The following is a 13,858-nucleotide window of genomic DNA, read 5'->3' as shown; positions in this document are numbered from 1 at the left end:
GTCCTTTGAAAAAGGTTTTTTTTTTTTTTTTTTTTAAATGCTTCCACCTTATATAAATCCTTAAGAAAACTATCTGTAGATAGTATCTTTGCTTTGAGCCCAAACACATTTAGAGATCAAACATTCTAAATCAATGGGGTCCTAGTGCTAAGCTTTTATGGTAGTGTTCTAGCATCCAACAAGCCTTTTCTCATCAACCTCTTTTAATTATGTGAAAAGCTATCTTTTAAAGCCTTTTTTTTAGTGAAAAGAAAGCCTCCTAATATACTGCTTACTGGGTGAGCATTTTATTTGAAATAGGTATAATAAAATTCTTAAAATTAGTGAATTTTATAAAAATCACAAAGGAACTTATTGAGTAAAGAAGACCACAGGAGATTCATAGATACATATACAGTCACCTAAGAGGTTCTTGGCCTATCATTACATCCTTCATTTTGTGATTCACCCTAGAAAGTCCATTGTAGTAGTAGAAGGGGCAGGTCATGAATGAAGAAGCAACCTGCATATCAGAAGCAAACAGCTCCCCCATAAGTCCAAGCATAGGACCTTTTCCAGCTCACTTTTTTGAGCAGATATTGAAGTATTTCTTTTTAAAATGCTTGCCCTCTCTCTTTCTACTTCAATAAATGTTTACTGGGTAGCTTCTCTATGGAGTTGCTGTGCCTGACAGAATGGGGGATAAAAGACAAATGAAGCATTGTACTTGTGTTATATGACAAAGGAGAATAGTATTGATAGCTACCCTCTACAGAGCAACAATTGTACACTGGAGATTATACCCGTTAGCTTCCAGATATTAGCATATTTTTATCCTCACAGAAAATCCCATTAGCTAGATATTTTCTCCAGTTAACAGGTGAAGAAACTAAAGCTTAGATTAAGTTATGAACTTTGTCAGTGATTAAATGCTAAGGAGCCAAGATTCAAATCCAGGCAGTTAGACCATCTGTGGTCTATCCAAAAGGATATGTACTAAATTCATCATAGTGCCATGCACAGGCAGTCACTTAATGTGCTCTAAAGAGGCTCTATGAATGTATTTTAAAGTTATATTTTTAAACTTGAAGATATTTAAAAAAGTGGGAATATCAGCACCACTCCACAGAGCAAGGAGGTTCATCTGGAGAATTACAAATAATTTTAAAAGCCGCATCTGAAATTAATCCAGAGAGTTTAACTTCTCTGAAATCATTTCACTTATAATACGTAAACTATAGAAATACACAGTAAGGTATTTTTTTCTAGATAATCCTTCTAAACCCTAGATGTATCTGCAAAATCTCCAAAAATTTTGGACATACTTTATAGTATTTTACAAAGTTTTAAATGATATGTTATTTTGTAATCCTATTTCTCAAGTTTTCTTATGGAAAGCTAAATTTTGGTACATACATAACCAAGGCAAATCACCTATATAACAGTCTCGCATATTTAACTTTTATGGTCAATTTTCCCTTAACAATTGAGATAAATTCCTGCTACAAACTATGTTGAAAACTGTATTATAATGCTGATTACAATGTAATGTTCTGAAATAGACCTGAATTCAAGATAATTTATAAGATTGCAGATTGGTGCAGCCACTGAATCACATAACAAAACATTTTCTTTCTAACTTTGTATCATCAAAGACTACTTCTCAGTATAGGATTTAAATGTTTGTTAGATGAGTAAGCAAATGACTAAATACATTTGTTTATACAAGTTTTTAGCTTGATAACTGATGATGAATATTTTACTCTTAAAAGGATAAAGAAAAGAGCCTTTGACAGGAGGGAATTTTGTTTAAAAATTTTTTTAATGTTTTATTTATTTCTGAGAGAGAGAGAGACAGCGTGAGCAGGGGAGGGTCAGAGAAAGAGGGGACACAGAATGTGAAGCAGACTCCAGGCTCTGAGCTAGCTATCAGCACAGAGCCTGACGCGGGGCTCAAACCCACGAAACGTGAGATAATGACCTGAGCTGAAGTCAGACGCTTAACCAACTGAGCCACCCAGGTGCCCCAGGAGGAAATTTTTATATGCCTGCATTTTTTAAATATTTTGCCTGTAATGTAGAGGGAAAGAATAGTTTTCTGTTTTTGATATCTAAATCAGAAGGTCCAGCTAGTTGCTTAAGAGTCCTGGCCCAGGGCTCTCTTTCGAAGGAAGATGCAAATTTTACCTATTGGCACAAGCGCAGAAATATACTGTATATGGCCGAGATGACTAAGCTAGTGTGAAACCCTGTGAGTCAGTGCAAACTTTCAGAGGGTTGGACTCTAAGACAGAATTCAGGGTGACTTTAAAAGGAGTGGGATCTTTAAAGTTTAAAAATAACATAAGGACAGTGCTGTAATTCACAACAGTTGGTTAAGGATCTACAGGAATGTAAAAAAACCAAAAAACAAAATACTTGTACCTAGTGTTTAAAAGCTTATTCCAGAACAGCATTTTCCAAAGTATGTCCAGTGGAATGTATTTAATAGATGCAACTTGCAAAAAGACCCCATGTCCAATAGTAAAGGAAGTTTTTTAGAGTAGTGCTAATGTGTGCTGTGAATTTCAAAGGCACGGAAAAGGAATGAACTATTTAACTAATCTGATCATACAACAATTTCTCTTTGTGGAATATTCCTTAGGGTTATTATTCAATGGAACATATTCTGAAAACTGCTGCTCAAAAGGAATTACAGATTCCACTTTGATGTTTGTGAAATTTGAAAACAGTTCTAATCTGGAGCTCACACAAGGAACACACCTTGTGTTCTGATCATTAAAGTATGTCAGTCATGGTTCCTACTGCTATGCTTAGCAGCAGTATGCACTCAACTGTGGGAAATATATACAGTCCTGCCCTCCAAACAAACAAACAAACGCAGCCTACTTGGTACTGAACTGTCAACATAAAGTTGTAATATGACCACAAAATTATAATCTTGTATCATGGGTATTGTATGTAAGTGATGAATCACTAAATTCTACACCTGAAACCAATTTTTACCATATATATGTTAACTAGAATTTGAAAAAAATTTAAATTAAAAAAAGGAAGATTATAGGGGGGGAAATTGTTTTGTTTTTTAATTTTTTTAAGTTTATTTAATTTTGAGAGAGAAAGCGAATCCCAAGCAGTCTGTGCACTGTCAGTGTAGAACCAGAGGTAGGGCTTGAACCCACGAACCCTGAGATGGTGACGTGAGCCAAAATCAAGAATTGGACACTTAACTGACTGAGAAACCCAGGCGCCCCTTTTGTTAACACTAACTAGAATTTAAATAAAACCCTGAAATTAACAAAAATTAGATTCTAGGGGAAAATTGTTTTTTGTTATACACACACAGCCACGCCTAGAAAAGTATAATGTAATGTTTCTTTTGTCTTTTCAAAGCACCTACATGATGATGGGTGCTTAATGGGTACTGAGAAGCTTTTTTGCTGGGGGAAGAAGGAGCAGGGGTTTAGATGAGGGAAAGGGAAACCTGTGATAAATATTAGCATAAAAGCCTCATATCTCAATTTACTCTAGCAGTTTAATGGCTTTAGTTCCAAGATTTGGTTAAGAAGTTGCATTTTCCCATGGACTTAAGTGAAACAGTCAAAAGGCTCACTTTGGAAAAGAGCCTTCAAAAAAAATAAAAGGTATATAATACAGATACTAAATCAGCTGCTAAACTGCTGGCCTAGTTTCCAACCATTATGATCTTTAAAATAATTCATTTGATCATTGACTGAAAAAACATAGGTTATCAACCACATGTCAGATACAAGCTAGGCTGGACACTGCTATGAGAATGGATTTCATCCAACTTTGTGAGCTCAGGGCACCATATACTCTCTAGATATCATTTAATTTTTAATATCGTTAGCTAGCTTGGTCAGTGACTGGTACAAAGATGCTTGACAATGAGAGTAGTGGTAAAAATAATAACAACATTTACAGCGATTCCATTTACTGATTGCTTATTATGTCCTACATTCCAGATGAGCACTTTGTATAGGTGATCTCATTGAATCATTCTCCCAACACTTTCAGGTGGGTATTATCCCAGGTTCCTCAATGTATTAACACTGAGATACTGAGATGCGAAAGACACTTGACCAAGTAAATAGTGGGGATAATACCTGAACTCCTCTGTTTGATTCCAAAGCCTTACTCTTAACTATTATGGAACAGAACTAATTAAAAAGCTCAATCTTCAGTTCTGTTTTCAGAATTCTAGATCACAGTCATCCCTCATTTTGTTGTACTTCATTTTATTGTGTTTCACAGATGCTGTGTTTTTTACAAATTGAAGGTTTGTGGCAATCCTGTGTCAAGCAAGTCTATCAGCCATTTTTCCAACAGATTGCTCACTTTATGTCTGCATCACTTTTTGGTAATTCTCACAAAATTTCAAATTTTTTCATTATTATTATGTTTGTTAAGGTGATGTATGATCAGTGATTGACAATTCCCTGAAAGCTCAGATGGTGGTGAGCATTTTTAGGCATAAAGCGTTTTTTAACTAAGGCATAAAAATGATTTTATTAAATATGTTATTGCACACTTAACAGATTATAGTATAAACACAACTTTATAAGCATCAGGAAACCAAAACATTCATTTGACTCACTTTACTGCATTTTCACTTTCTTGCAGTGGTCTGGAACTGAGCCTATATGATATTTCTGAGATATGCCTGTAATGTATTTATATATAAATAATAAAATGCAAGCGTATGTATAGAATCTATGATACTGAGTTTCCAAAGGGACCACTTGCAGGTTTTTTAGCAAATGGCTTCCTCTGGAACTTACTTTTGATTTACTGTGTCGTATGAGGGCTGACAGCAGTCTGTTTGACTCCCCCATCACACCAGCATGATCCTTGGCTTCACACCATTCCACCAAACGCTCCACTAATTTAACGTTCTTTCCCAGTTGTTCAGCAGCTTCTGCTATAGGAAAGAAGGCAAACCACAAAGGAAACAATCACTCACAGGCAACGAACTGAAGTACCTGGTACAGACTGTAAGAATGTGAAAGAAAATCATACATCTAAAAACCACAACACAATGATTTTATTAAGCAAGAACTGCAGATACTCCATATCTGATGGACTGTTTGGCTTTTTCTATAAAGTTGTGGACTTTCATACAAAATACAAAAATATAATTTTACACTCTTATGGTTCAGTCTGGTAGTCTGTGTACTGGCAAACTATAACAAAGGGTATTTAGAAGGATTCTGAGGAATCAATACAGACAAAGGTTTAGAAGTTAGAAATAAGTAAATAAACATAAGACATTCCATGGAGTAGTTTTCATGGTTGTTTCTGTAAAGAGAAAAATGATGATCTTGTTTGCAAAACAAAAAAAAAATTTTGACTGTCAGCATATTCTTCATTCTAATCATGTCAACATGATTCTTAAGACAAAGTAAAAATGGGTATGAAATACTAACACAGAAAAATCCTTCAGAACTGCTAATGAATCAGTGATAAACCAGGATTATATGTACAATAAAAAGAGATGCAACGTAATTTCCATTAAAGTCATTTATAACCAAGCATGGGAATTAATGAATGAAGCTTTAAAACCAATCTCTTTTTGCCTTTTATTTGTCATTTATCTTTATAATTACATAATATTCAAAGCTGAAAACAAGTCCTTTTCAACTAAGGCACATTGACTGTCATACCAAAATGTACCCTGGGAAAGCATTTCTTTTACCTTGTGCATCTATTAACATTCTTAATGTTCCCAGAAGTTTGAACTGAACTGGGGGCATTTCGGACTTAAGGAATTTCAAAACTGCCTCAGTGACTCCAGCTGATAACATCTTTGCTTTATTTACAACTAGAGAGAAAGAGAGACGAAAAAGACTATAGTTAAAATGGTGCTAGCATTCTTGATGATAGTCATTCAATATACATTTATTATTTTTCATGCCCCATGTTACACTTTTCTATTTAAAAGGCCTTGTTGCTTTTCTGTGTATTTTTAAGAATGGGACTGGGGGTGGGGGTAGTTATCTTGTTTGTCTGTAGGAGCATAATATACAAAATCATACATACTGGCTTTTTAAACCTAACCTCAAAACACTTAACAATTTGAAAAGGAGCTCTGACAATGTTGTATTCTTATTTACAAAGAGCACAATTCCTCAATTTAATAAATGTTTCTTTTTACCTCTGTTCTTGATCCAATTGTGTTACTACAGATATTCTAGAGATTAATAAACAATATTGATCTGTTATATGAACCAAATGGACTTCTTATAGATTGTATCTTCATACAGTTAAACTATTTCACCTAGTCAGAAATTTGTTTTTAGAAAGTAGAGTAACAGCTCTATCTCCTGTACTATTCACCATGAAAATGTGATTTCATGGCTCAAAGTGCCTTTAATCTATAGACACATTAGGCTATTTTTAAAAATTACATCTGCTTATATACAGGGGGAATTACCCCTAAAAGTCATTCTTTTAGGACCCTCTATTAAATGATGCCATTATCTAACCTCAACTGAAGATGCTTAAAAAAGCTTACCCATACAATATGATCAAAATCTAGGAGTTTACAAAAGGTAACGGAATACTTGAATGATCTGAACAAATACAACACTAATGCTTATATAGTCTTAGAAAATTTATTTGACATATCTCTATTTATTAGTGAGAAAAATGTAAATAATTTGAAGATTTTTTTTTCTTGGTCAGGACAGGTCTACATATCACATAAAATAAATACCTTCCCCAAACAATGATCTTATTTCTTACTGTAGTTGCTCAGCATTCTTAAGTCTTACCTGGAATGGCCAGATTTCTGAGGGCACTTAAAGCTGCATGCTGCACAGTTACATTTCCATCTTCTACATGTCTGTCCAGTAAATCCATAAGTTTTTCTACAATTCCGTTGTCTACCATATGGATACAATTTCCATCTGAACAAAACAAAAGCATTTTTTCTTTCCTCTTTATAAATATCTATAAATATTTTATAATAGTGATGCCTATCAATTGTCTACATTAGGGAAAACGGAGCTACATGAAAATAAAATGAATTCCAACTCTTTCTCCCATCAGATTTATAGATTTTTTTTCTTTGCTGAGTGAGAATAGAGCCCAACAATATATTAGTAGATGAGTAAATAGAAACCACATGCTTAAAATGTCTACCAATAATTATCATTTATAGTCAAATAGGCCTAAGTTCTGCCAATGTTACAGGGACAGAACTCCGTATTTTGTTACCATGACTGATGTTTATTTTTCAATGACAAAATTTTTGAAATATGTATAAATCAGAATATTATAATGAACCACTCACTATTTACTTCACATTTAGCTTCCACAATTACCAATATTTTACTATTCCTAATTACATCACTAAGGAGTGAATGATCATCCTCAAAGTAAGGGAATAAAAATGAAATAAGCCATCCATTATGATATACAATTCACATTAGGATAAATTCAAACTAAAAACAAAAAGAATCCATTTTCCTAGACACAGTATGAGTTTCTAGACTGAATAGTAGAAGCTCCAGACTTCAGAAATGAACATGAGGTTCTGGCGCCTTGGAAATGTTATTAAACAAATTAAATATTCTACCCTAAACCAGAGGATTACTCACACTTCAGTTTTGTGGGCATCGAAGTATAAATGAAGGCACAATAACCCTAAAAATAATACTCAGACTAATAAATTTAAAAATCAGCTGGTGGGGCACACCTGGGTGGTTCAGTTGGTTAGTGTCAGACTTCGGGTTGGGTCATGATCTCATGGTTCATGGGTTCAGGCTCGCTGCTGTCAGCACAAAGCCCGCTTTGGATCCTCTGTCCCCCATTCTTTCTGCCCATCCCCTGTTCATTCTCTCTCTTTCTCTCAAAATAAGTAAATAAAAACTTAAAGTCACCAGGCAAGACAGCATATCCTCCCAGATAAAATGTACATTAGAATGCAAGTCAAATTTACTGATATCTAAAGTGCAGAGTACTCAAAGAAGGACTTTACAATCACTGTTCATGATCTTTAAACTGCCAGCACTTAAATTGCACAGAATATATAACTTGCTGGAAAGATCACCAAGTAGGGGTACCTGGCTGGCTCAGCTAGTACAGTATGTGAATTTTGATCTTAGGGTAGTGAATTCAAGCCCCATGTTGGGAAGTAGAGCTTACTTAAAAAAAAAAAAAAATAGAACATCTGATTTTAAAAGGATGATATAATATGCTTACCATTTCTGGCAAAATTTGCAATTGCCAATGCTCCAGCAAGCTGTAGCTGGTGGTTATTTGATGGAATCCAGGACAACACCCTTTGAAAGACATTACCTTTTCCTCCTTCAAATAATTTCTGCATGGATTCATCTGGAGGTAAATGAAACAGATAAAAGGAAAAGAAGTAAGAGTAACAAATCCATATTCATAAGTGAATATCCAACTGGATAACCACATATTTCACAAATGATAATTCATAAAAGGAAAAGCAAGGATTCCTTTTATAAAAAAGTGTAGGATTTTCTAGTCTAAGTCCCAAGTAGCCATCTAGCTTTTAGTGCCACAGCTGTCCTACTATGACAGCTCTTTAAATATTTTAAGATAGTGAAGACTCTTCTTTTCCGGGTTCATTATTCCCATTTCTCTCCATGATGTGTTTAAGGTTTTAAATCATTACATCAGGATTAAATGAGGCACGAAAATGAGAAAATGCCAAATATATACAGTGTTCATAAAAGAGACAACACATTAAAAAAACCTAATAATCATGTTCTTAGGTTGACTTAAGTTATAACTCACCTCCAAGAAGTAATAAAACCATTAGATCTGAAGCGGTTTTGAGCTCAGCAATATCGTCCTCTTTGTCACTGTCCACTTTCTCCTGAACAATTTCTAGTAGACATTCTACCAGCCCTGCTTCCACCAGCTGTAGTTTAATAGCATCTAAAACATAATGTGAACAAAATAACCAAAACTTGAGATGAAACAGAAGTTCTAGTATAAGCGATCCATTATGAAGAATTATAAAAAAATCAAGAAAATACATGAGTTCAGATAATAGGTCTTCAAAGATTTCAGTTTCAAAAGGAATTATCCAACAGTGCAGCTTATCTACACAAAAGCTTTATTTCACTTTTCTTTCTTACTTGACATTAGGTTACATTTTACAATGCCTGCAGCACCTAAACAAATTGATTCTCAGCTTTGAAGGAAAGTAATAGCACTCCATTGTTATTCTAGATATTACGTTCATGTTTGAGAAAGGTAACACTTGGGGCACCTGGGTGGCTCAGTTGGTTAAGCATCTGACTTTGACTCAGGTCATGATCTCATCGTTCGTGGGTTCGAGCCCCACGTCAGGTTCTGTGCTGACAGCTCAGAGCCTGGAGCCTGTCTTCGGATTCTGTGTCTTCCTTTCTCTGACTCTCCCTCCCCTGCTCACTCTCTCTCTCTCTCTCAAAAATAAATAAAAACATTTTAAAAATTTAAAAAAGTAATACTATTAAATACACTGTTTAAAATAAAACGTATATGCTGTTGTTATATAAAGTAAAAACTTATCCACTGATGGCATTTGAATAGGAAGTTATTGAAAAGTGCTCTAAGTAAATTTCAAACTATATTGTAAGTATATACTTGGATTCATATTTGCATAGATGTTATTTTTCTAATTTTTAAAATGTTCATTTATTAATTTATCTTGAGAGAGAGACACACACACACACGAAGTGTGAGTGGGGGAGGGGAAGATAGAGAGGGAGACAGAATCTGAAGCAGGCTCCAGGCTCTGAGCTGTCAGCACAGAGCCCGACACGGGGCTTGAACCCACGAACCATGAGATCATGACCTGAGGCAAAGTCAGATGCTCAGCCGAGTCACCCAGGTGCCCCTAGATGTTATTTTTCTAAGGTAGTTAATAAATCTATAACTTTCTGAACTTTAAAAGCCGTGTTTTTAAAAAGGGCTTCAGGTGTTCATTAATTTCAAGTTTGCTTGGGTGATGGATATATGGTGGTTCATTATACTATATTCTCTCTACACGTGAATGGGTTTTAAAATTTCCATAATAAAAGTTGAAAGAAAAAAATGACTTTTGAGCTTTCTGATGGATAACCAACAGTGTGAAGGCATTTTAACAGCAATTTTACATTCCAATTATATTGTTAAAAATTCTCTTCATAGCAAGCTCTTTTATCAAATTGTTTGCACCCCTAATAACTTAAGTTTTTTTAATTATAGAACCTACTTAATTGCAGATTTTATATTCACATCCATATCTGTCTTACTCATTAGAGTAGATATACCTCTTTCATCTTTGTATTTTAACCTAAACTGATCTACCTAAATACTCTGGGAATATTTTATACCATTTATGATAAATGCAGATCAACTGACCTTAGAAACTGGCTACACAGAAATTTTGAAACTTAAATTTTATTTTTTAGTTGGATTTTATTTTAGCCATTGGTTTCCCTTGGCTATATAATGTACACATATATAGCAATGGCAGCTTCAGTTTATTATTTGGGAGAAATAAAGATCTTTTTTATAATTGACATTTTCTTTCAGACAATGTTAAAATAAAAAATTTATTTTTGTTTCCCCCTAACACCAGAATCACTGATATTCGTTAGAATACACAGAATATTCAAACTAGAATATGTTTTTAAAAGGTACACTTGTACTGTGCCATGCTGAAAGTAGGGCGTTTCCTTGGTTACAGAATGCTAGGGCTAGAAATGTGTGGGGACTAGAATCAAAGCCATGATAAAAAACCCTAAAATTCCTAAAAACTTAGAATTATACAAATCCCAATTTAAATATCTCCTTTGCATATAAGGAAAACCAAGGATGATATGATTAGGATAGTCCAGAAACAAGTTTTCAAAGGTATCATTCAATTTGCTGTACAAGTATAAGATAGAAGTGAAGATAGTAAAGAAGAAAACATATAAGAAAAACTTTGTTATTTTGACATATTCCAAGAATGGTTACAGGTAATTCTATGGCATAAAACTGACTGAAGGTCACCATAAAAATTTCATTTGGCCAAACCACCAAATGAGATGAAAAACAAGTTTCTGCCTAAAGAATAAGATCTAAGGCGTTAAAAATTTTAAATCTGTCCAGATTAAAATTTACAGATCTCTCCTCTTACAGTTTGACTGTAAGAGGGAGGCTTATATATATGGGAGGCTTCAATAGCCTTTTTAAGGAGGAATAGCAAGGCAGTCTGCCAAAGCAGACAGCCCAGCACACATTTATTAACACCATCTTGCCTAAGGACATCTATCTTTATAACTACTATTTGCATACGTATGTATGTATACAATATGTATCTATGTAGGTATATATATTTTAAAATCTTTTCTAAATGGTGAAAAAGGCCACAAATGCAGAAAAGTACGTAATATACATATTAGCTTAGTCAATTATTATTAAGGAAATCACCAGGCAGCTGCAACTAGATCAAGAAATTCATTGCCAACATCCCAGGAAGCCTGTTGTTGCATTAGCTTTCCCTATCACATATTCTTCCCTCCTGCCCTCTAAAATACTTGATTTTTATGATAATCAAATTCATACTTTCCCTCATTGTTTCATTAAATAAGCATTCCTAAAAACTATAGTTTAATTTTACCTTTTTTTGAACTTTATATAAATGGAATCTTACAATACATATTTTTTCAGTGTTGGTTTTTTGCTTTCAATATTTATAAGATTCATCTACACTACTGGTTATAGTTGTCTTCATTCCTTTTTGTAAGTATACATTTTTCCATTATATGAATATTCTACTGTTAATGGATAGGAGTTGTTTCTAATTTTTCATTATTATAAATAATGCTAAGAACATTCCTGTAATGGCTTCTAGTGCACATGTGCACGTTTCTGGGTATATTCTTTTATTTAAAAAAATTTTTTTATGGTTTTTTTAATTCTTATATTATCTAAAACATTTTTTAAATAGTTTATTGTCAAGGTGGTTTATATATAACAGCCAGGGCTCATCCCCACAAGTGCCCTCCTCCATGCCCATCACACCCCTTCCCCTTGCCCCCATCCCATCTGCCCTCAGTTTGTTCTTGGCATTCAAAGGTCTCTCATGGTTTGCCTCCCTCCTTCTCCCTCACTATTTTTCCCCTTCTTCTCCCCCACGGTCCTCCATTAAGTTCCTCATAATCCTCCTATACATGCAAACATATGGTATCTGTCCTCTGCCTGACTTATTTCACTCAGCATAACACCCTTAAGTTCCATCCATGTTGCTATAGATGGCCAGATTTTATTCTTTCTCATTGCCATGTAGTATTCCATTGTATAGATACACCACTTCTTGATCCATTCATCCGTTGATGGACACTTANATGTGTAGATTGCTTTGGGTAGTAATGACATTTTAACTATATTTATTCTTCCAATCCATGAGCATGGAATGTTTTTCCATCTGTGTCTTCTTCAATTTCCTTCATAAGTTTTTTATAGTTTTTATCACATAGATCTCCTATATCTTTGGTTAGGTTTATTTGTAGGTATTTTATGGTTTTTTGTGCAATTGTGAGTGGGATCAGTTTCTTGATTTCTCCTTCTGTTGCTTCATTGTTGGTGTATAAAATGCAACCAATTTCTGTACGTTGATTTTGTATCCTGCAACTTTGCTGAATTCATGGATCCGCTCTAGTAGGCTTCTTGTGGAGTCCGTTAGGTTTTCTATGTAGAGTATCATGGTGTCTGCAAAAAGTGAAAGTTTGACTTCTTTGCCAATTCTGATGCCTTTTATTTCCTTCTGTTGTCTTATGGCTGATGCTAGGACTTCCAGCACTATGTTAAACAACAGTGGTGAGAGTGGGCATCCCTGTCGTGTTCGTGATCTCACAGGGAAATCTCAGTTTTCCTCATTGAGGATGATGTTAGTTGAGGGCTTCTCATAGATGGCTTTTATGAGGTTTAGGTAAGTTCCTTCTAACCTGACTTTCTCGAGGATCTTTTTTAAGAAGAGACGCTGTATTTTGTAAAATGCTTTTTCTGCATCTATCGACAGGATCATATGGTATTAATCTTTTCTTTTGTTTTTGTGATGTATCACATTGATTTGCGAATGTTGAACCAGCCCTGTAACCCAGGAATGAATCCCATTTGATCTTGGTGGATAATTCTTTTTATGTGCTGTTGAATTCGATTTGCAAGTATCTTGTTGAGGATTTTTGCATCTGTATTCATCAAGGATATTGACCTGTAGTTCTCTTTCTTTGCTGGATCTCTGTCTGGCTTGGGAATCAGAGTGATGCTGGCTTCATAAAATGAGTCTGGGAGTTTTCTTTTGANCGTTCTTTAGTAGGGTGTTCTTTAACCTCCATGTTTCTGAAGGTTTTCCAGACTTCTTTCTGTGATTGATTTCAAGTTTCATAGCATTGTGATCTGAAAGTGTGCATGGTATGATCTCAATTCTTTTATATTTATTGAGGCTGCTCTATGTCCCAGTATGTGATCTATCTTGGAGAATGTGCCATGCACACTTGAGAAGAAAGTGAATTCCATGGCCTGAGGATGTAGAGTTCTAAATTTATCTGTCAGATGCTTCTGATCCAATGTGTCATTCAAGTCCATTGTTTTTTAGTGATTTTGTCTAGTTGATCTATTAAAGTCCCCTGCTATTAGCACATTCTTGTCCATAAGATTTTCTGTTTGTGATTGTTTTATGTATTTGGGTGCTTCCATATTTGGTGCATAGACATTTATAATTGTTAGCTCTTCCTGGTGGATAGACCCTATAATTATTATATAATGCCCTTCTTCATCCTTGTTACTGTCTTTAAAGTCCAGTTTGTCTGACATAAGTATAGCTACTCCAGCTTTCTTTTGATTTCCAGTAGCATGATACATATTTATC

At 34.6% G+C, this 13,858-nt stretch overlaps 1 protein-coding gene across 5 annotated transcripts in view; it reads right to left on the bottom strand.

Annotated features, from left to right (window-relative positions):
* The window catches only part of RAP1GDS1 (Rap1 GTPase-GDP dissociation stimulator 1), a 173,402-nt gene that overhangs the window by 18,395 nt on the left and 141,149 nt on the right, over nucleotides 1–13,858 (bottom strand). For 4 of the 5 annotated variants that reach the window (XM_077762333.1, XM_077762332.1, XM_077762336.1 and 1 more), the window contains 5 exons: nucleotides 8,767–8,910; nucleotides 8,206–8,337; nucleotides 6,774–6,908; nucleotides 5,696–5,821; nucleotides 4,782–4,921 (listed from right to left, as the gene is read on the bottom strand). In XM_077762333.1, the coding sequence (XP_077618459.1) occupies nucleotides 4,782–4,921; nucleotides 5,696–5,821; nucleotides 6,774–6,908; nucleotides 8,206–8,337; nucleotides 8,767–8,910 (677 nt within the window). The remainder of the gene's footprint in view (nucleotides 1–4,781; nucleotides 4,922–5,695; nucleotides 5,822–6,773; nucleotides 6,909–8,205; nucleotides 8,338–8,766; nucleotides 8,911–13,858) is intronic. The other variant, XM_077762334.1, reaches the window with a different exon arrangement.

Source organism: Crocuta crocuta, unplaced genomic scaffold, assembly GCF_008692635.1.
Source record: "Crocuta crocuta isolate KB4526 unplaced genomic scaffold, BGI_CrCroc_1.0 scaffold83, whole genome shotgun sequence".
NCBI lineage: Eukaryota > Metazoa > Chordata > Mammalia > Carnivora > Hyaenidae > Crocuta > Crocuta crocuta.
The sequence above is the reverse complement of the archived record's forward strand: the minus strand, read 5'-3'. Positions and strand labels throughout refer to the sequence as shown.